This window comes from Echeneis naucrates, chromosome 10 (genome assembly GCF_900963305.1).
Source record: "Echeneis naucrates chromosome 10, fEcheNa1.1, whole genome shotgun sequence".
NCBI classification, from domain to species: Eukaryota; Metazoa; Chordata; class Actinopteri; order Carangiformes; family Echeneidae; genus Echeneis; species Echeneis naucrates.
The window spans coordinates 18,950,137-18,973,254 of record NC_042520.1 but is presented as its reverse complement, the minus strand read 5'-3'; the positions used below and the strand labels follow the sequence as shown (position 1 = coordinate 18,973,254).

Below are 23,118 nucleotides of genomic sequence, written 5' to 3'. Positions count from 1 at the left end.
CTTCCTTTGTCTGGGAGATGAAGAAACACTAGACTGTGGACTTCAACTAAAAGACTGTGTGTTTCTCATTCAGTGGGAGCGTTGTAATAGCATGATGTTGGAGCTCACTGCTTTTCTCCATGAGTTGGCAGTGTCCTGTGTTGGCTGGCGTGTTACGTTTTCTCTCTGCCTCTCTCTCTCTGTCTCCCCTGCCTGACAAACACGCACACATACACACGCACATATACTTCCCCCCCATGCTCACGCGCACACACACACACACACACACACACACACAGTCCCTCTGCGATCCCCCTGACTGAAGGCGCACAGGAAGTGCAGCCGTGGCCCAATTATAGCGTGACACCTCGGGCCGGCCGTTGCTATGGTTACGTCTTCCCTGCGGTCCCCTGGAGTGTGGCGCCGAGGAAGAAGGTCTTATCACATCAGCCATCATTACAGCAACAAGCAAAAACCCACCCTATAGCCTCAGTCCAGCTGGCTGCGTATCTGGCTTATGATATGTGTGTGCGTCTCCATATGATCAATAGTTGTGAATAAAAAAGGAAATTGCGTCAGAGTGTGAATAGAAGAGAGTGTTTGTGATAATGTGCGCATGTCAGGTTAGGTGTGTTTGAGTGCACACACTGGACTTGCCAAGGTGGCGTGTAGGTGTGTTTGTGTGTGTGTCTGTGGGGTGGCGATAAGGCTCTCAGCCACACCATTAGGTGACTCATAATCCACACAACCTCACACACATGCACCCTAAACACACGTGTGCGTGTACAAGCAGAAACGCAGCTGCAAACATACACTCAATTAAATATGAACACACACAAACACTGATGTAGTACAAACTCAGCCTGTAGACAAGTGCACATGGCCAATTTCTTTTATTTCAAAAGGGCAAACAGAGCTATACAGTACAAGTTGCACATGAAATAATTTAGCCTAGGCTGAACTCATTCATTTCTTACTGATGCAGTGACGTTAGAACAACAGAATCAAAACTCCCCGTCAGAAACAAAACATTTGGCTCCTTTTTTTAAATGTTGAAACACAACACATCCAAACTGGAAAGGGATGTAAAAAAGACATAATGTTTTCCAGATATTTACAGGCTATTTACAGCATTTTTGTCATCATCTAAATAGTGACACACATTGGTATCCTTCTTTCTCTCCTCTCCATTTCACTGATTGTCAAAAGGAAGGATGGGAACGAGTGTGGACATTCTTAAACAGAGCTGCAGCTCCTCACTAAACACAGGATCTGAAGATCTCGATGAACCACAGTCTGAGCATGTTAATATCGCGTCCTGCGTTTTTATCAAACTGCAGCTCCTCGACAATCATCCAACCAGGATCCTCTGACAAATGCTGCCATCACAAGCATTACTATCCATCCAAGGCTCCGTTGCTTCTCTCCTGTGCCAGACCCAAAGTAAAGTCGGACCCCCTTAGGTCAAACCCAGACACTCTGCTCTCAAACCCAGGGCCCCCTGGCTTCCTCTTCAGCTCCTCACACTTCCTGTATTTACAGATCTGGTGTCCCCTCTTGCGATTGCGGCAGCTGCTGCACTGTTCGCAGTTCGTCTGACGCCGACAAGGTACACACTCCCCGCACCTCTTCCTCTTCCTCCTGCCCCCGTTGCTGGCGCCCAGAGAGCTGGGAGAGTAGCCCTCGGCCACCAGCCCCTCAATGCCCTCGGCTCCCATGGCCGCACTTCTCCAGTGGCCTCCCCCCATCTGGAAACCTGCCAGGGGAAACAGAGCGGGGCTGAAGGGGAACCAGGCACCTAGGAAGGGTTGGAAGTCAGTGCCACATCCAGAGGAGTCCTCCTCCTCCTCCTCAGGCCCAGACCCACCTCCTTCCCCATCACCCTTTCCCCCCTTTGCTTCTGCAACCTCCCTTTTAGCTGGCTGGCTGCTCTGTGCGCCCAGGCTGGCCTGCTCTGTGGTGGCGGGTGTCAGAGCCAGAAGCCCAGCGCGCATCAGTAGCTCTGCAGCATGGGCCAGGTGGAGCCCGCTGGGCGACTCCCACATGTCGGGCCAGGAGGGAGCCCGGCGAGGCTTAGTGTGTGCAGGCTGGGCGGCCCGCTGCTGAGTTGGGGAGGGCTGGATCAGGCCTTTGACGTCCACGCCTGGAGAAGGGGTGGAGATGTAATGGGAGAGGCTGTAAGGGTGGCTGGAGCGCTTAAGGCTGGGTCTCAGAGGCTCATTTGGGATTTTAGCGCTGCTGTGGGCCCGGTCTGGGGAGGAAGGGCCAGCGATGTCTACGGCAGTGGACATAGCAGTGGCTGTGTGTGGGGGTGTCTGTCCTTGTGTGTGTGTGTGTGAGTGTGTGTGCGCGTGTGGGAGGAGAGGTGAGGGAGAAGGGGATTGACGCTGATGCGGGGTTGACAACCTTCCTGCTGTTACTTCAGCCAAAATGGCAAGACTTGGCCTGTGTCCCTATTCCCATTCTCTGCAGCAGCCTCAGAGTCCTGGAGAGCTAGAAATGAATAGGGGATGAAGAGAGGTAGGTTAAGAATAGAAATGTTGAAGAGACAAATACAGAAAGAGAGTAAACAGAGCAGATATAACTGGAAGATATTTCTCCACCACAGCTGCTACACTCAGTGTCAGGAAGTCAAAGTGGAGACAATCTGTGTTTAAAGCAAATATAACTATAAATGTCCACAGATAGAGAAATCAAAGTGTCTGAAAAGAGACGGACAGAGGCATCTATCAGACACAGTGGCTGCTCAGCCAGTGATTTCCGCATACAGGAGGCAGTATCCCTTTAAGAATTTCACGGTATATCAATGCAATCAATAACAGAGCGACAACAATATGCAAAGATATGCGCATATGCGCAGGTCAAATGTGGAGCGCGCTTTTCAAATACATTTTGACGACTGCTGTTATGTGTGCCAGCCAAAGCTTAAGCTCAGCGGAGAAAGACTAAATAGGAGACCGTAAAAAAACAGGCTGTCTTTTGTCTGGTGCCGATGACGAGGAGCGAGGTGCGCAACGATGCGGTTGCTGTGGATAAAAAAAGACCAGGCTAAATTCCGTGTCTACATTTGTGGGAAAACTATCCCGCTGATTGAACTCGGGACAGATATAATATCGCGGAACAAGTGTCTAGAGCTTTCGATGGGTCGACGGAGGCGCCAGATCGATCGTTTGAGCGTAATGAAGGTTACCTAAGAAGACGGTGCTCGACCGACGCCACGGCGAGCTGACCACAGTCCGAGTGGTCGCTGCGACACGGCGCAGCGGCGGCGAGGGCGACAAAACAAAACCAGCGAAAATCAACCGGAAGTGTCGGCAAAACGCCTCCTCTTACCTTCTAAATACGGCCCAAACTCTCCTGTCAAACATATGATGAAGTCATGAACTAATGGCGTGGTGATTGTAGTGTATATGGACAGCGGAGCTGCCGATTCCTCCTCCACCTCTCCGTCCCGGAGGGTCTGCAAACACTCTGCACGGAATTTGGGGGCGTCGCTCAAAATGCGAAGTGGACTCTGCAGCCCAGACCATGGTCAGAGCGACCCCATAATATTCACAGGAAGAGCTCGACACACACGGACAGCTGTCACCATGAATACTCTATAACACCCAATTAAAGCCAACATTAAACATCCATCACACACACTCGGCCAAAGCACTAAGTGCGTCACCGAGCATGGGCAGTAGATTGAATATTATCGCTGGATTATCATCCATCTGATATAACTATCAACAAATATTACAACATTATAGTCGAAAAAGATACAAACTGATATGTTAATATGAAAAGGTCCGTTGGTCCTTTCATTAAAAATTGCTTAAATATATGATCACTCTTATATTATTACACTGTAATCTAAAAGGAGGGCACACTGGGCTTTGTTTATATACACTGATCTGTGTGTGCCATAACTAAATGTTCTTCAATTGTTTCTGTGTTAATTTACTACTAAGTCTACTTCTGTAAAGCATAATTAAACCTCTGCCGTGTAAAAAGAGTCATAATTAGAACGCATTTTTTTAGATTAAATTTAATGTTTGATCACTGTTTATTCAGCATCTGATTAGTGATGGAAGATCTTGAATCAAGGTGTCAGTATGTGATTTGTTTTTATATGAAGCACAGTTTACATTACACATAAACACAAACAACATTCAGAGGATAAGTTCCTTGAATTTCGCTGATCTGAATTGTATTCCATATTTTGGATTTTAGGGCTATTTACAATTGTAATGTGAAACATTACCATTAAAATGAATTACCATTACAATGTAGGCCGTGTTATTCACACGTAATGAGGCTACACTCAGCATGGGGGGGACTCAGTGTCACGTGTTGTCGGCATGATGAAGTTGTCTCCGTTTAAGATGAAAAATAAATAAAGAACTAATCAGCCAGAGTGTGTGATGGTGTGTGTCCCTGAGAGCTGTCTGTGAAAGGTGACTCCTCACACAGGGACGGTCGAGTCCACTCCACCTCTTATGAGAGTCCTCCGTTGCATCTGGCACGCAGCCAGATACCTCGTGCGTGTCTGAGTGTGACTGTGTGTGTGTGCGCGTGTCACTATGGGAGCAGGGGCCCACCGTACTCGCGTGCACCGTCTGGCCTGGACTATCCGCGCACACACAGCGTCTTCTAGCGGTCACCGCAAATACTGCCGCATCTTAAAATGGCCACTGCAGCACGGCGGCCCCCTCACCCGCACACTGCCCTGTTTACTTATTATGCCTGTCCACTGTTAATCCATAAACACTCAGCTCGGCCTCTCTGCCGAGGAGTGAAGTGCATAAATGAAGGGTATTTGATCCTCCAGATGAAAACAAATAGAGGCAGAGTTTGGCCCCTGGGCCCCGGCGCAAGAGGTGGCCCCTGAAAACAAACATAGGAGACTTACAAATCTGATCACACAGCAAGTTTTATTCACAGTATACAGAACAACAATTCATTAAGCCAGACACACTGCAGCCGGTACAAAATAAATCTGATGACAAGGCAAAATATATATTTTTAGAGCTGCGTTTTTACCCTTCAACACTTTACAGATTAAATACAAGAGTTTTGTCAGTAAGCAGACAGTGAGTGATTACTAACAGCACATAGTGTTTCAACAGCTCGCTGGATCAGACATTAAATCATTTGAAACAAACTTCTGTTTCTTTTGATTGAATAACTCTTATTAGAAAAATCGAAACATGTAACATTCCTTTGAGTTGTGAGTCTGGGCGGCAGATTTAAATATAAGGCCTGTGTTGAACTTCACTGACACATTGGTTGGACTGAGGCAAAGAGCCGATAGTTCATTAAGTTTCGACTAACTGCTCCACACATGGGAGACCAAAGAGGGAAGACAGAGCGAATGACACCAGACAACATTTCAATACCCCAATTTCGGACTGTGCCACATATCCAAGTCCCTTCCTTATTTCTCCTCGCATGACCTTTGATTTCATTCATATCATCAAATGCAGTGTGAGAGGTCTGAAATCAAAATTTAGAATATATTTAGCATTTTCTGGATCTTTGTTCTGGGCTAATAATAACAACATCGACTATTGTGATTGTAGCACTTTCATACCATAACCATCAGTGCGACATTGTTAGTGGTGATGGTAAACAATTGGGGGGGGGGCTTAAGCATCTTTCTTTTTAATGATGAGTGGTCCAACGTTATCCCCGGTTTCCTCGTTGTGCTTTGTGTGGGCTCCATCACAGTAAGGGAACTACAAAGAGAACAAACGACATTAGAGCAAAATAAACTCCCTCTAGGGGTTCAAGGTTTTAACTTTTTACTTAAGATTGAAACTGTTGTTTAAATATGCGGTGGGAGGTGACTGCTCAAGCTGTTTTTTTCCCAATAAACAGTCTCTTGCACAACAGAATGAAGTAGTTTGCCTTGTGACCCAACAGAATGGGTTTTCCAGTAGTTCAGCTTGAGCTACCCTACTGACCCATTAGTAAACCATGCAGCAGAAAGAAATTTGCAATTCAAATGCATTTAGGCAAATTGCGAGTCAACCTTTGATCTAAAAAAGGACGGCCCATCTTTGGCCATGTGAGTACTCACACAGGAACAGCAGTACTTGACATGCTTTTGAGTGGACATGTCAGCAACATTACAGCATGAACAGGCGAGGTAACACAAGATCCACCTTATCTTAATGTTAAACGATAAAATGAAAATAAGAGATGGTTTAACTCAGCTGCCCAGTAGCAAACTATCGAAATATACAATTTTCATTTATTAAGCAACTCAACAGTTGTTTGGGTCAATCAAACACCTGTCTGTGATATCACTGACTGCGCCTACAAACAGTAGAACTTTGGACCCATAATAAGCTGATGTGATAAATTTATCAAATTACTTGAAAAGTCTAACAATTCCTCCTCAAACCAAAAGCATTAATGAGCAAGCTAACTAAGCCTGACCTTCTTTGACTTCCAGCAGCGGCAGTACACAGCCTTGGTTCCAATATCCTCCATGTCGAAGCTGTGGACCACTTTGGGACTGTCTTTGCTGATGGTCATGTTCACCATGCAGTTTTTACAGCTCCGCCTGTTCAGGTAGTGGCTGACTAAGAAGCCTCCAATGGCTGCAACCACAGCGACCGGCACTGCTACCAACAAATGCTCTGCGGAAAGATGCAAGGTAATTTTAGACAAACAAAGCACCATCTCATAGAAAAGATATTAGAGCCTTTGTTTACTTGTGTACTCAAATATGAATGACAATGGACAAAATACCATCATCACCTCTAACTAGAAAAGCAATACATTCAATCGGCAGCACCAAATGTACCTCCACAAGTTGCATGTTGTTACTGTACAAAACTGCCCACTGACGTTAGATATAAACATTTTAATCCTTGCAAAGCCCAACAGAGTACCACTTTGGGATATAAGCCATCTAAGGAGGTGAGGGACAGATGTGACATCCTACACTCAAATGTCCCCCTTATTCCTACTGCTTGGCCATGTTAAACCATCGCAGGATGACGCTACTGATGACGGAGGATTTCGTGTGAATGTGTGCCTATTAGATACAGAGAGAAGTAGCAGCATGTCTGAGTGCTGTGTGATGGTTTTGCATTTTTTCCCGGTGACTGTAAAATTGCCGATTTTAGCAGAGTAATGAGGAGGATTATCCGAGTCCACTGAGCATCACGTGAAGTGGAGGAACTTAAGTGCGGAGCAGAAAGTTCATCAAACGGCAGCTTCAGCAGAGCCCAGGAGGCCTCACAGGCGAAGCTCCGCTGCAGATGAGTGGGTCAACCCTATCGATGACTGCCTCAAGTTGGAAACATAACCTGTAGCTGGTCCCAGCTCGGCTGCTAGCTGTCTGTCTGGCGTCTTGGCTAGCTACGGACCGCCTGTTGACAATGCAGCTAAAAAGCAACTAACTTGGAGGAAAACTGTCTCGATGATGTGTGTCTTACATTTCCAATAAAAACTACCTTGTGTTAACGTCCAACTGCGAGACTGACGCGCTCCTTTAATGCTAGCATGCTCTCAGCTAGTGATTATACTTTACCTTTAGAAAGCTTAAATCCCGAGCTGGGTAACGTTGGCAGGGGCGGCATCGGCATGTTAGGTAAACCGGGAGTAGACATGTTGCTCCTGGACGATGTGTGTTGTTTGTGTTGGACTCTGAGCAGCAAGGTCAACCGCGGAGTCTTATCTGAACCTTGTCCGAGAGCTGCGTCGGGTTCAGCTTTGCGTCATCGCGCACTGACCAATCCGGACCCGAGGAGGGACGCTGACGTTCCAGTAGACCAAGAAGGTTCACCCCTAGCCTCCAGCACACTTCCGGCTTCGCTCCTGCGTCTCAAGGCCAAAGTGCGAATATACTCACTCCCAGCTTTGACCAGAGAACCCTGATCAAAAAGCCCACAAACTTTCTGGTACACCAAAAACATTTGTGTCCACGTGAAATACATCACACTGTCTTGTTTTTCCGAATTTTTCGACAGCGCCTCGGTCGCCATCGGAACACACTTTTCGGCAGGTGGTCGCTCAAAAGCAAGATATTATCTCAGATCATTGACCTAAAGAAAGTGCATTTCCCACTGCAGAGTAAAACTGTATTGACAACTGATGCCTTAATTAAAATTGGCAAATCATCAAACTAGCTTGTTGCCTTATTAAATAGTACTACTTTCCCACATCAAACGCACTATGCTTGACGTTTCTAATGGAGGAGAATCATCTTGATGTCTCGGGGGCTTTGGTAAGATCCCTTTTCCTCTCATACGGGTGGTAGAGCCGAGTTAATGTGACATCAAAACAATCTGCTCCACATTGAATGTGATAAACCTCTTTAGGTAAGAAAACAAACAAACAAACAAACATCAAAATATTTGCTTTTTTTGCATAAATTGTTGCTGACCCAAAATGGCTATAAGTGGATGTACATAAACGCACCACCAGGGGGAGACAAAATAAAATCACGTGTGGATTAATTATTGCAATGACTGTAGTTCATCAGTAATATAGTGGTGTAATAATTCTAATGGTTTTATAGATATGTCTTTTTGCGCTCGTAGTAGCATGAGTAGTAAATTCAAAGGAGAAGGACTGACAACAGTGCTATTTAGCATCCACCAATGCTCTCAAAGACTTTCTTATTAGCGATTTAATGAAGTGAAACCATGCGGTATTGCAGGCATTCAAATTTCTGCTGGGCTGAGTTATTAATGTATGAAAGCTTTACATCATTTCTTTACTTCTATAGTCCTTTAAAAGGGCCTGAAAGTGAGTCTACACAGGAGTCGTGGGTTTTTATTACACAGTTTAATCAACACACAAAGCTCAACGAGCCTCTCAGGTAATTCAATATACAGAGGTTTTGTGCAAGAAGAGTGGGTTCTCCTCGCACCCAGAGCCCAAGCCAGTCCCATAGCCATTTAAGATGTTAGCTTCTAATTTAACAATAGCCAAAAAACAAAAAAGAGGAAAAAAAAAAAAAAAAAAGTTGAAAAACTGAAAAACAAACAAACAAAAAATAAAACAACTAAAAGTTATGGGATGGGGAATAAAAACAAGGGTTAAACTAAGAAAAATAAATTGCTTAAATATCTGGTCCAGAACCTCCACTTTGTGAATAAAGAAAATGTGGTGGTAGTGGTGGGGGGGTGAAATAGGGTTACAGTTGTGCGTGCAAGTGTGTTTATGTGTGTACAAAGGGGTCAACTTGGGTAAGGTGGTTTGGGAGAGCAGGAGGGGGTCAGGAGCTGGAGGTGTGGGGATAAATTCAAGTCCTTTCATAGAATCCAACAAAGACCAAAATGGGCCATTTTATACAGCCTGCAATTATTATTTTTTATTTATTGTATAAAATACAGAGTGCCCTTTGACTCACGTGCGAAAACTGCTTTCTTGAATTGTCATCTCAACAGATTGGGCTTATTAGGACAACAAAACAAGAAAGAGTGCAGAGTGTAAAAATCCCTCCATATTATTGTCCCCCTCCCCCCTGAAGGGAACAAATAGGGAAAAAAAAGGTCCCCTTGAAGTTTTACAGATGCTCAAAGGAATGCTTTTAGCGATTAACGTCTTGGGAAGATGGGTGAGGATGCAGGCATATAGGAAAAGGAGCGAGGGGGTGTGGTGGGTGGCACAACAGTCCAACCTGCATGGTGACAAAATGTTACGGAATAAAGAAGTGATCAGAGGTCATGGGGGAAGGAGGTGCTGAAAAAAGACTGGGAGAGACGGGTGTTACCATTGCAAGTTGACAATATGTACTATGCACGGTGGAGGCAGGTGAGCTGAGAGGCGGGAGGGGGGAGGCAGAGTCAAACAGAGAGGAGAGAGAGAAAGAGAGAGGGAGAGAGACAAAGTGGGGAGTTGGGGCAGAGGGAGTTTTACAGGTACTCTGGTGAAGGGGAGGCGTGGCTCAAAGAAAGCACTCCAATGGAAACCAACAAGATCTTGTTTTAAACTTTTCATTTGTTTGTATGGTTTTTTGTTTGTTTTCTCTTTACGTCTGAAGCTCCCCTAACCTTATGTCGTAGAGGTGGTTGGCCATGATTCTACTCCAACACTACATTGCATACTTTTGTGTCCATTCCCGAGCTATTTTGTTGTACCTGCGGAGAAGCAGTGACAGACAAAGGGAATGGTTAGTTGTTTAACCTTGAAAAAAAAAAACACCATTTCAGAAAAGAAGCTGAAACGATTACCTGAGTAATTCGATCAATTTGATTATAAAAAATGTTCTTGAATCGCAGGTATGTTTACTTCGTCTAAGTCTCATTAAAACAGTGGCGCAATCAGATAAGATGGAGCAAAGCCAAAGAATATCAGAAAAGAAGAATAGACGGAAAATGTCAAGTGTCAAGTTAGACTGCTGATTTAGGCCGATTTGTTAATTTCACCATGGCACATGCTTCAGTTTAAAAAAAATCTTTGCATTTACAATGACAAACAATAACATACTGAGGTGCAGCAAGTATGCAGCATCATTACTTTTATAGGGCCATATGGATTTGTGACACCAACATAATCTCCTGCTGACAAATTTTTTCTCAATGAAGGGGAATTTTGTGTTTGTAATCTTATTCCAATTCTAAACGCGAGGCATAATTTCCATCACATATGTTGAAATCCTGACAGCACCTGGGCTCATTTGGATCTGTACTTTCAAAAATCTGTTTTGTTAATTGTTTACTTGAGAAGTGCATTTGTAGGGTTATATGGTGATCCATGCCACACACACACACTTACTTTTCCCTGTCCGTCTTGTAGATGCGGGCGATCTCGGGTACTAAGGGGTCATCCGGGTTTGGGTCACACAGCAGAGAGCAGATGGACAGGAGGACTGCACAACAAAACACAAGTTAGAAGTTAACTAACAATAAAACACTTAAATAAATAAAAAAATTAAAACAACTCAAGACACTTTTCTTCTGTTGAACCTAAGAATCAAGCAACATAAACTTTGCGCACTCTGTTACATATGGATCATACTGGGAATCAAAATAGCATTTATAAACCTGAGGTTTATAAATCTCCCTTAGCTCTTCTCTCGCCTTCATTCTTAATATGCTGTTAACAGAGGCTGCAGCATCTGCCATTTATCTGTAACGAGATGTGCAGTGATGCACTTCTGAGCCTGAAGGCCAGCCAGCCTACCTTTGGAGATGGTGAGAGCCGGAGACCACTGTGATCGCAGGATGTCAAGACAGATGCTGCCGTTGCTGTTGATATTTGGGTGGTAGATTCTTGTGGTAAATGCAACCTGAAAAGAAGTGGGGGTGGAGGTAAGAGAGAGAGTTGAGGGGGTGAGAGTGTTTAAATCAGGAAAGAAACACTATAGTGCCTCAATAATGCTTGTTTTATGTATGGTGCTGCTTGTTTACCTTTGGCGGTTTGAAGGGGTAGTCTGTGGGGAAGTGTATGGTCAAGAAGAAAACCCCGCTCTGGTAAGGACTGTCATTCTAATGGTGGAATAAATCACTTCATTAGGAAGGGAATAATTTTTTATGACAGATAAATATATGATATACAATTGATTACAAAGATTTAACTCGCAGGTTGCTTGCAATGAAAAAAAAAAAAAAAAAAAAAGGTTTCCAACTAATAGCTGACTGGAACTGAAACTGGAGCAAGAGTGATTTAACATTGTCTTTAGAAATGCTGTACTAGCTAGGCATTCTAAGTCAAGGGTTCAGTTCAAACAACGACAAAACAAATGCATGTATTACTTCTGTCCATGAAAAACAAAAGCATTGTAATAAGGCTGTTACTGGGTGAATACTTACAGGTCCCATTATTGTGGCTTGCCAGTGAAACACTGCAACAAAAGGAAATTGGTTATGAAACACTACACAATGAGAAGTGTAACCATAAATGATGCCACCTGAAATGTGCAAAATGTAATTATTTGTACACATGAGAAATAGACCCTTACTTTAAGTCATCTCAGGACAAACATCCTTGGAAATAAGTTATTTTTTGGGGGGTATTGCAAATGGGGTTAAGGTTATAAAGAGTCATATTGGAAGTTAACTCACATGTGCATTCAGAAAATTTCATTTACATTAAAATGATCAAACATGCTGCTTAAGTGGAAATTATTATGTAATGACATGAACTAGGAGAACTGGATTAGAGAGCATTTTCACAGCCCCATTTCATACAGCATCCTGTAATGGAAGTAGCACCATATCACATTAAAATGAGAACCAGTCATTACAAGTTATAGGAAATATTTTCTTATGGTTTGTAAGTCAAGTGGTTTATTTGATGGCAGGAAGTGACATGAGTAGAGCCATGTTGCTACCACTTATGTTTCCCCCTGGTGTCAGTGTCAACAGCTATCACACACGACGTTTAAGGTGAACTACACATCACAAAATAATTAAGATGGTGATTAACAATTTATTTGATACATATTCTAAAGCATCAGATTTCCCAGGCCCCATTTCCTCTGACAGCTAATTTTCTCTAATCTGAGAAGAACCTTATCCCTGAACTGACCCCACAGGATGAATATTTACTTTACTTTTTTTTTTTAAACAATTTGTTTCCAGGGGTTTTACAAAACAGCAACAATATAGCAAAGAAAGAAGAACAATGGATAGTATAAAGTACACTACACATGAGAGAATAAAATGAAACTCCTGATATGCAATATCCTTTACCACTGTGAGACTAAAGAGGTACCAACCAACTTGAAATGCTCACTTAGTTTTAATGCAGTACTACACACATATTATACCAAAGTGATTTCAAGCCTGGATCTTACTTGCACTCATGGTTAAATATTTGTGCTGTAAAAATTGTCATAATAACTCACATAACGTAAGCACATTTGCTGCCTGCAGGAAAAAATGCATTGTTCAAATATGACGTTAAAGTCACATTTCTTCTACATTATAGAAATACCTTAATTTTGTGCTTTTCCCAAACATGAATACTTGTGTTTTGTCAGACTACAAGCCTTTATAGTCAAATTTGGCAAATTATAGTTGGGATTTCTTACGTGATAAAATAATAAATATAATACACAGATCAGAGAGCATTAGTACTAATCAAAGACTTAAGCAAAAAGGACACGATAGAGCAAAGATAAAAAACAAATAAAATAAGGAAATACAGGGATAGGAATTACATCTGCACCTTTACAAAACCCAAAAGCAAAAAAAAAAAACAACAACAACAACAAAAAAACACTACCTGCAAATAAATGTTTAACCTTTGTACCAAATTTCACTGTGTACAAAAATTCTCTTAAAGTCAACATGAGATGCCCAGATGATCAATGAAGATGTACCTTCATACCTGCATGTCAAATGTAAGATAATGGTGTGGGTGTTCCTGTGAGAACCAAGTGTTGCTTAAATGATAAATATTAGCCAACCCCTTTACTTGGAGCAACAACAGTAATGTTCCTCAGCATAGTCACTGTGTCTACATCTGACATGTATATCTTTTGCAGTACCATTTCTGTTATGTGTCACACATTGGAATCATGATCGAGCCTTCTGAGTTTGTTACCTACACGCTGCCTGCAATTATCTGATATCACTGGAACAAGCTACTACTAATGATACAGACTGACAAGCAACATACTATCCGTCATAACACCAGCAGTCACTGTTATTATCAATGCAAGGAAGGTATAGGATTTTATTTGACGATATCTGATGGGCAGATAAGTAATTTGGCCAATAGCAATATTTTCCCCATGTTGTCCAAGTGGCAAATGCTGGCACGAAACAAAAGGTAAAAATTTTGTAATAACCATTGCTTATTGTTACAAAAGCAATGTTACACAAAAAAAATTACTTGTTACAGAACAAAAGTTTAGATTATATGAAATGCGATTTATTTATAATAATTGTTTTATACTTAAGCAACATAGTACGGCTGATGAGACTTGGATGATGCTCTTCCTAAGATAACCATAGCAACACCCAAAACTAGACAAAATTTCGCAATTTTCACATATTGTAAAAAAACAAAAAACAAACATAACTTCTGTTTAGGTGGAATATTGTGCAAACCAATTACAGATAAATTAAATTACAGTGTAACCATTGCCAAAAAATACACCTCAATTGGTAGGCTACATCTGCATATCAGCTGTTTAAATTCAAAATTAAAAAAATAAATAAAAATAAATAAATAAATTCCTGACACTGGAAAATTTCTAGACCATGGAGATTTTGGTTTCCTCCTGCTGCAGGAATTTAATGTTGTGTCATGCAAGTTGTCAGCACGATGGGAACATGACATTGAGTGTTTTTCAAGGAAGCTGCAGGCTTTTATCTATTTGGTTGTTGAAATTCACGGATATTGGTGAGATGGCAGATGTCCTGTAGCTCATTTTTAACATCTTAATATCGTCTGATGCCAATATCATTGTGAATCTGTAACTGTTATAGAAAACTGTTTTTGAAAATGATTCTTTCTATGGCTAGTTACAGTCAGTGCAACCACTCAATCCCAGAGTAAAATACGAAGATTTTATCAATATGTGACTTCATGCGATGCAAGACCAGTGCAGTGTGGCCATTTCCACTATGGTTATTTTTTTAATTTATTTATTTGATATTGAATTTGGCTATTTGTTCAGTTGGTTGATTGTCAAAAGTGCATCAGTGTGTCACTACTGACAAGGAAGTGATTACACACAATAGTTTTAAAGGAACTGACGATAACAATGTTAAACATCTGCTCACTAGTACCTTAACAAGTATACATAATTTTAAAGAGTTTTTTTCAAGCCCTGTCCCAGATAACTGTGGTAAGAGATGAAGCTAGGGTGAAGATAAAATGTACATTAACCATTCAATCTAATGCAAAAATCACAACAATAGAATTTTGGGCCAAGGTCTCTCTGCAAGTGTCAACAAAAACAACCACCATGATTCTCCAAGGTGATGTTATCATGAGGCTATCGTACTGGACTGCATTTGACTTTGCTGTTGCTTGTGACACTGTGACCTCCACAACATAATATCAAACACTACACTATGCCTTTTATAGTAAAAGCCAAAATAATCACAACCACTGTTGCTGTTAAACAATAAAATGAACTACTTATGACAAAGTCGTACAGTGGGAGTGTGGCAAATAATCTTAATCGAGTTGCATAAATGGTGTAAAAAAGTTTCTACTGCATGTAGCTAATGTGTTTATAGTGCGTTAGCCGCTGGATAGATGTCAAATTTAAAAGGTTATCATGGAATAATCTACAAACTTTATTACTCTGCTTGTACATGTTTTGCTTCAATTATTATTTTCTGTACACCTGATTCCATAAACATGTTGATACAACTGTTCATCCTACACAACTAAAACATGGGCGGAAACAACAATAAATACTGTACAGTTGAAATTTTGGCTACGTGTACAGAGACATACGACGAAGCCAACCAACTTAAGACCCATCATTGAAGATCAAATAAACAACTGACCTGAAAGGAGTGAACAACAAAAATCATGGAAGTAGAGATACACGTGGAGCGCTTTTAACCACTGGCATCGTGAGACAATCTTCAAAGAAAGGCTGCAGACTTCACAGGCTGTATACAGTTTACAGCGCTATAATGCTACAATCGTTGCCTTCTTCACATATAACATCTTAAATGTTTATGTATTTGCTTGTGAACACATTCATGCCATTTTCTTCTGTCAAAAGGCAATGAAAACTACACCTAATCATCATTTTTAAATGGCTACAAAAAGCCATCACATATAAAAATGTAAAAAAGGTGAAAAACTCTATATTATGTGACAGCTGTTTGATGAGCTAAATTCATTTCAAATAGCATAAAAATGGAAGATATTTAAAATATGTGTTGAAATAATTACGTGTGTACTTGAATTTGAAGAGAAAACTTTGTTCATTGATGGCTTTTTGACTTTACTTTTGTTTCAACAGCTCTGGGGATATATCTAAATTTGGAAACGGGCATAACTCCTAATGGTGAATTACTCTTACAATATAAAAGATTAAAATACTGCCCAACTGAGAGTTCCTCTCATACTTTATTTTAAAGCAGTACTATTCTCATTACTATTTTACTTTTAGAATGACCTGTATTTTCATAAGAGGCAGTCCAGGTATTTCCTGGATCTGCTAAAGGGAAAACACAGGACTTCCTTAATTTAATAAAATGCACTGGACTCCAAAAAACCCCACTTACACTTGTGTTTTTATTCTCTTTAGCAAATTGAGAACTTTGGGATTGAAAACACGACACATTTAAATTGTGATGACGAAAATGTTGGGAACAAATTTCTATATTTAAACTAAATAAAATAACTAACATTTAACATTAGAGTCGATGACAATTCATGCCTGGCTCATACAGTAAGGGACCTATAAACTGTGAAACAAATCTGAAATCCTTTCATTTATATACATTTTGACCAATAATTCTTTCTGGGGTTAGGATGTTTATCAAATAAAAGATGGGTTAACCAGGAGTATTGTGTAAGACCCATTAAAACACACCAACCAGAGCAGTGTTGGTTTTGATTTAAACTTACTGTCATCTCCTACTGGTCCTGCAGAACACTGGGCTGGTGGGTCCCGTGCCAAGTCATTCAACTCCTGAGACATACAAGTAAAAAATAAGTTAATGGTAGCTTGCAGTTTGGATCATTATTTCAAATATACGACCAAACAAATATAAAGATAACAAATTATATCTTAACTGGGAACTGCAATAGAAACCCCCACAAAAAGATCTTTACATTCTGATATTAGGATTATGTTTGCCATGTCTCGTCTGAACCCTGCGTACAACTGGCATAATAACTGAACAGCTCTTAACTGGAAGTGCTAAAAAGTGTCTCTGCAACAGGAACAACTTAAAACTAAAAGCCCACAGATAAACACAACTAAGGCAACACTATGATTATTTAAGTGACCGCTATTACGTAATGACCTTTTTCCAGGTGCAGCCGGTAGTACATGTGGCAGCCCAACCAAGATCGCGAAGATATGTGAGGCAGAGATGTTATAACCAAAACAGTATGCTAAACTGGGTGAAAGAAGGTTGTGTGCTGCCCAGCTTAACATTGCAAATGTTAGCTTAGCGTACGTGCTAGCTGCTCGCGATCGTCCGGAGCTCAGGGTGTCCAGAGAGAGAAACATTCTCCTGGCAGTTTGGACATGATCTGTTACTGTGGGAATAAGAAAGCAGAAAAGCAGGACACGGAGATCTCATTTAACCAAACAGTAACTTCTAACATGGACCTGCTGCTCGCCTGCTGTCAGCGACATGACATCTAAGGCGAACAACGCGTGGGGCCTGTTTGGACCACAGCGGCACAGCATTGACATTATCCCCAGCCTTTCTCCTGTTTCTGCTGTATTCAGCACTATTAACAACTTTAATACACACACACACCTGTTCTATCAGCTCCAATCAATATACATACGCTACGACGTCTGCAATTCAAAAGCAATTTATTGAAAAATTGAGAATACATACGCTGGCTTTGGTTGCATCCTGTCGTATCTTGTGAGCTGTAACTGCTCTAGCTGAAACCGTACCATATTCTTAAGCTCTAAATAATAATACAAGTAGAAGGAGGTGATAGAAATTGGAAATTGTCCACTAAAAGCGCGAGTGTCTTCATAATTCAAGCTAACGTTAGCAGTGACGCTAGCTGGACAACTTATCTGTCAAATCAAGGAGCGGGTTAAACCGGGTTGAATTACCGTGTTAAATAACAGTGTGTACCTGAAGTATAATGCCGAGGAGCTACTGCAGAGTGTGTGTAGCATCAAACATGGTTCAAACACCGCGAGCAGCAGTTAGTTTGCTGTGAAGATGCACCATGGATGTTGTTAGCTAGCTTGATTAGGGGAGCATTTTAGCTTCCCCGAGTTAGCCACCGGGATACATAATGTTAGCCAGTAACCACTAACACCCCACTACTACCATTAACAAGCAACAGTCATGGCTGGCCGAAACATTTTTATTACATCTCCTGTTGTATGTATCGACGGCAATTCCCTGTGACAAAGCCGAGGGTGGCTGACCTAACGGGTGGCTGTAAGTCATCGGCTGAGTTGGCCCATTTGAGGCAGCAGTGGACACAGAAAAGCGGCGCATTGCTGCTCTCACTGTCGTCACTCGCTATTTACAGACCGTTAACCGGCCGTTCACACACAGCCCGAGTTGTTTGGTCAACGTTTTTAAATTATTCACACCGTAATGAACCAGTCAGACAAATAACAGATGGACAACCTTGGAACTAAATCCCTAACGAAACTGCGAAATCCCGGGCCTCGTCGTTCACTTCCTTACCTTGTGAATTCTTTTCAGAGCCATTGTTGTGCTAGCGCTTCTGTCAGGGAAAACGTGCGATTAAAATGGCGATTGATATCACTGTCCGTTGGTGTTACTACGAGTTACTGATCATAGACCACCGTCACTGTTCGCTCAATTTACTGATCGATACTGGAATGAACCACTGAGAGATTTTAGAGGCGAAACTGAAAGATAGAAGGGTAGAACCGCGGTCCTTCCTCCTACTGCAGCGGCTACCAAATCACTGCGGCCTGAGTCCTGCCAGCAGCAACAACCCAGGCACCTCCGGCCTCAACTCTTCACAATAAAGGCGCTATTCGGCGACACAGAAAAGCGTCGACATGTAGGCTACACAAAACGGGCATATAAACAACAACAACAGGTTGGAGATGTTTCAATCCTTCAAGTATGTCATACTGTACAGTTTGGCCTCTTTGTCTGTCAGGTGGTAAGGTGCATAAGATTATATATATATAGATATATAAAACCTTTGGTTCTATACATATATATATATATATATATATATATAGAACACGTCAAATGGTAATTAATGTTACATATAATTCGTTGATGTGTTAATATGCATTTATTTTAAAAAAATTCCCAGAGAAAGGTGCTTCAAAATTAGATTTTTTTTTACTATATTATTATTGCGATTACGAAATGTTCATTCAATTTCGATATTATTATTAAAAATTATTTTGTATGAATGGAGCTTCAATACAAAATTGCTTTAATACACGCTGTAACCATTCAAGAAAAAAAAAAGAAAAAAAAAAGAAAAAAGGAAGAACACTGTGGTTTCATTGTGAAATCCTGCCGCCGAAAGCGGAAGTCTTATTGTTGGAGCCATAGGACGCCTCTTTCACTGCTGTACCGCTAGAGAGCCCTCCGCCATACGCACGCACCGCGTTGACCGCGCGCGATGCAGACGTAGTTCTGCAACTGGCATCATTGTGGCTCCGTGCATGCGACGGCGCGGCTGCATGTGTATGGCCTGGTCCGAGCCAAAATGTCTACCAAGCACGGCTTTTGCATGTGTTAAAGTCCTGAGTGGCCATGTGAAGATGGTTTCTTTCCGCGGCAGCATCCCCCTCTGCATGTTTACAGACAGCAGGGTGCTTTTGGATAAGAACGTCGCCGTCCTCTGCTCATATTTATTCCTATAGCAAAAAAATGAGGGAGGTGTCACACAGGCGAACTACACTCTGAGTCTGTTGAACGCGGAGGGATATGATTGCATGGTGAGATTGTTGGCACGAGGATATTCCATTACTCTGATTGGATGAGGCGGAGGGATTCAGCATTAAAGAGAGAACCGGCCTGCACTGCATGTATGTACATTACAGGCTAAAGGGCATATTGCAGGTTAGAGACCCTTATTTAATCAATGTTTAGAAAAATAATACAGGAAGTATTTTTTCTTCAAAATATATTGGTAAATACATTAATTAGACTTCTGGAGTCGTTTTTGTGAGAAAAATTTACTTCCCCAACCGAAAAAGTAAAGCGGAAGTGATGTAGGCAGAGGGAGCAGTGAACTTGAACCAAAACAAAACAATGGATCCCGATCTCAGTTTGGACACAGAAGAAACTTTACTGTGGTATCAGCACGATCAGTGGAGAGCAGGTAAGGTTAGGAACACAATATTACATTAATATTAATTATGTAATATTTTGTTCATGTTATAATATTGCACAGATTACCATCATATGTCAAGCAATATTGGTCATCTATTACAGGCAGATGTACACTACTAGGTATAGCGCTGTACTATTGCTGCGGGAGAGAAACACTATCATGATCCATGTTTGTTGATAGTTGCTGGCCAGCGTTGTAACGTAACCGTGCGTCCCCACAGTGGGCATCCTTGAGTGGGCCCTTTATAAAAATACTTAGATTTATTTTATTTTATTTTTTTTTATTTTCTTTTGGGGGGGGGGGGGGGGGGGGGTCCTGCACATTCGACTCCACCCCATTACACATTGTCGCAGGGTGCAGGATTTAACAATCAAATGCTACTTACAGAACTGTACTGTGAGGAAAGAATAAGCTTTTCCCTTTTATAAGCAGTTTATTTTTTCTAACAAAACCATTGCGTCAATATGTGTATACATATACATACATACATATGTGTAAATGTTGGAGGTGCTACACATAATCCTGCTCGATAAAGAACATGTGACTTCCTGCCGAGGTTCATGTGGAAAATAAAATATTGACGAGGAAATCCATGTACACATACTGCTAAACTAACATCACGGCCCAGGTGATGGCAGAGCCTAGCATATAGATCCCTCTGCATACGTCATATGACGCGGTGCTGAAAAAAGGAGCGTTTTTCGAGTCTTAGCTCAAAACTGTCACTTTTTAGACTAGATTTGCGCGCTCATGTCTTGAAAAAAAAAAATTAAACCTCCATTAACTTTTCAAATAGTACTTTTTAGACAAGATTATATGCAAATGTGGAAAAAATTAACCTGCAATATGCCCTTTAAATTTGTTTTGTTTAAACTGAGTATATACATTTTTTGTGAGGTTTTTTTTTTTTTTTTTTGCAGGTGATAAGGAATGCCAAGAGTTGGCCGGCAGGACGTTTCAGGTAAAGGAGTAGCTACCCTGCACTGAAGTTTACAGGTGGGTGCAACATATTAAATGAAAAGTGTTCAACCACAATCCTGAACTCATGTAACCTCAGCACAGTACCTTCAGGGTGAATACACAACACAAAGTTTGAATGAACTATTCTTTAAATTACAGTTATGGAGAGATGTTACATTTGTTGCAAACATTTGTATGCCCTCAACGACCTGATTTCATAGGTAGATTTAAGTAGATAGATTTACTTTATTAATCCCAAACTGGAAATTTCTTAAATTACAATAGCCACAGCAACACATTGCAAATACAAGTGTGTAGCGTATTTAGAGAAAAAAATGCTGTTCTTAAAATTAGCAAAATAGATACTGTACAATATAAAATAGTGTGCAAAAGAAAAACTGCAAGATGTAGCTATAAAGCCAAGATATGGGATAATTTAGTAAATAAGCACAGAAACAAAAGCAAAAAGCATAATAAACTCTGAAGGTTACAGCATAGCTGTTACTGTCTCTTGCTGAAGGAACTCTGCCGTCTGTCCAGTATGGGGTAGAAAGAAAAGTCAGTATTACCCAGGATGGGCAGCAGTTTAAGTGCCCTCGTCTACACCAAAGTTTCAGTAGTTTCACAGCAAAGGAGAGTACAGTGGCCACAACAGAGTGATAAAAGATCTCCAACATCTTACTGCACACAGTGAAGGATCTCAGCTTCTTCAGGAAACAGAGTCCGCTCACCCCCTTCCCGTGTACAGCTCCAGTGTTGGATTTCCAGCTTCCAGTCTGCTGTGTTACCTGGGTGTTATGATAACACCCAGGTACTTGGAGTGCTCCACCAACTCCACCTCCTCTCACAATGTGCAGAGGCTATAAAGGTCCTTGTTCTTCCTGAAGTCGGATCGTCATCTCTCTTGTCATGTTAACATTCTGCTGCAGATAATTTTGTACAGGCCAATCCACAAAGTTGTCTATCAGTGTTCCCATCCCTCTCTTATACACACAGCAACAGCCAAAACATTTCTGTATATGACATGACTCGACTTTACTGGATGTCAATACTGACAGATGACAGACCAGTTCCCTGTGGAGCTCCTGTGCTACTGACCACCATGTCAGACAGAATGCTGCCCCGATGGACAAGCTGTGGTCTGTCTGTCAGGTAGTCAGAAATCCACGAGACAATGGAGGCTTCAACACCCATAATCCGCAACCTCTTCCTCAGTAACAGTGGCTGATTGTTGTTGAAAGCAGTCGAGGAATGCGATTCTCAGTGCTGCTGCCAGCATCCAGGTGCAAAGGAGCTTGTCGCAGCAGGTAAATTACTGCATTTTCAAGTGGGGCAAATTGTAGAGGTTCCTGAAGTCCCTTCAACTGTGATATTAGTTGGGCTACGACTAGTCTTAAGCACTTTCATTACATGCATCTTTTCCTGACACCTGCCCTACCCTCAGTGGTACACAGAGAAGTACACATTAAGAATTCTTCCTACCCCAGTTTAAAAATAAATAAATAAATAAAACTTTCCAGATAATACTAGTGGGCCCACTAATTATATATCTCAATGTTTGTGCATTGAAAAAAACATAAGCCAATTTCCCTTCTGGCAGTGCGCAGCTGTAAATTAGCCCTATTTATATCTAAATCAACCCTGCAAATCATTATTATGTTACACTTCAGAATCAACTTTACTTTTACTACTTTTTAAAAGCAAGTACCCAAATATTCCATTAGAGAATGAAGCCGCTTATTGCATGTCATCCACAAAATTGCTATCTCATAGTTTTGAACAATGTGATGCCATTGTATTTCTTTTCAAAATGTGATTGCAAGGCAGAAGGCAAAATGTGCCACAGGCTTAGTGTATTTATTTTGGCATTATATATATTGTATGTTTTCTTAACAGCAGAGAAGTCACAATATTTAGGGAATTGTTGGAATTAAAACATCTCAATAGTGATTATCAACAAAGTAAAGGCAAAATTTTTTATTTTTGAAGCATGATGTCCTGAGATTCTCTCTAAGAGTCCTCCATCATTTCATAATGTTGCACATTATATTACTGTGTATTCTTATTTGATTTGATCCATGTATACATTACACAATCTCTTATCAGTTTTGTCATAGATAAGAGCAGAAATATATCTTAGGAACTGTATATTTTGATACAGCAAAAACAAAATATCATCTCTTCTCATTATCTATTCCAAATTACTCTAATGCAGAGATGTCTTATTGGTGGGGGATTAGCATTTGAACTACAGTAGAGCCT

At 41.2% G+C, this 23,118-nt stretch overlaps 3 protein-coding genes across 3 annotated transcripts; all 3 read right to left on the bottom strand.

Annotated features, from left to right (window-relative positions):
• Positions 1–855: 855 nt before the first annotated feature.
• Positions 856–3,622, bottom strand: cxxc5b (CXXC finger protein 5b). Its single transcript, XM_029512830.1, has 2 exons — positions 3,313–3,622; positions 856–2,472 (listed from the first exon to the last, which is right to left on the bottom strand). The coding sequence occupies exon 2, from the start codon at positions 2,268–2,270 to the stop codon at positions 1,377–1,379; it is 894 nt and encodes a 297-aa protein (XP_029368690.1). The 5' UTR covers positions 2,271–2,472; positions 3,313–3,622; the 3' UTR covers positions 856–1,376.
• A 1,254-nt stretch (positions 3,623–4,876) lies between these two features.
• Positions 4,877–7,696, bottom strand: zgc:110843 (CDGSH iron-sulfur domain-containing protein 1). The gene is made up of 3 exons (XM_029512728.1): positions 7,508–7,696; positions 6,406–6,608; positions 4,877–5,699 (listed from the first exon to the last, which is right to left on the bottom strand). Exons 1-3 carry the CDS (start codon positions 7,584–7,586, stop codon positions 5,610–5,612), a joined length of 372 nt encoding a protein of 123 aa, XP_029368588.1. The 5' UTR covers positions 7,587–7,696; the 3' UTR covers positions 4,877–5,609.
• A 2,210-nt stretch (positions 7,697–9,906) lies between these two features.
• Positions 9,907–18,517, bottom strand: ube2d2 (ubiquitin-conjugating enzyme E2D 2 (UBC4/5 homolog, yeast)). The gene is made up of 7 exons (XM_029512071.1): positions 18,252–18,517; positions 16,480–16,543; positions 11,739–11,770; positions 11,337–11,414; positions 11,110–11,215; positions 10,702–10,795; positions 9,907–10,064 (listed from the first exon to the last, which is right to left on the bottom strand). The coding sequence occupies exons 1-7, from the start codon at positions 18,273–18,275 to the stop codon at positions 10,019–10,021; spliced, it is 444 nt and encodes a 147-aa protein (XP_029367931.1). The 5' UTR covers positions 18,276–18,517; the 3' UTR covers positions 9,907–10,018.
• Positions 18,518–23,118: the final 4,601 nt, after the last annotated feature.

What these genes read in the sequence shown, in the direction of transcription:
- cxxc5b (XM_029512830.1), bottom strand. Translation starts at nt 2,270, where the DNA reads ATGTCCACTGCCGTAGACATCGCTGGCCCTTCCTCCCCAGACCGGGCC.
- zgc:110843 (XM_029512728.1), bottom strand. Translation starts at nt 7,586, where the DNA reads ATGTCTACTCCCGGTTTACCTAACATGCCGATGCCGCCCCTGCCAACG. An exon ending in GGGATTTAAGCTTTCTAAAG is followed by an intron (nt 6,609 to 7,507) that starts GTAAAGTATAAT and finishes ATCTTTCCGCAG; the next exon opens with AGCATTTGTTGGTAGCAGTG. An exon ending in GCTGCTGGAAGTCAAAGAAG is followed by an intron (nt 5,700 to 6,405) that starts GTCAGGCTTAGT and finishes TTCTCTTTGTAG; the next exon opens with TTCCCTTACTGTGATGGAGC.
- ube2d2 (XM_029512071.1), bottom strand. Translation starts at nt 18,275, where the DNA reads ATGGCTCTGAAAAGAATTCACAAG. An exon ending in AAGCCACAATAATGGGACCT is followed by an intron (nt 11,415 to 11,738) that starts GTAAGTATTCAC and finishes TTCCACCATTAG; the next exon opens with AATGACAGTCCTTACCAGAG. An exon ending in TACAAGACGGACAGGGAAAA is followed by an intron (nt 10,065 to 10,701) that starts GTAAGTGTGTGT and finishes GCTTCTCCGCAG; the next exon opens with GTACAACAAAATAGCTCGGG.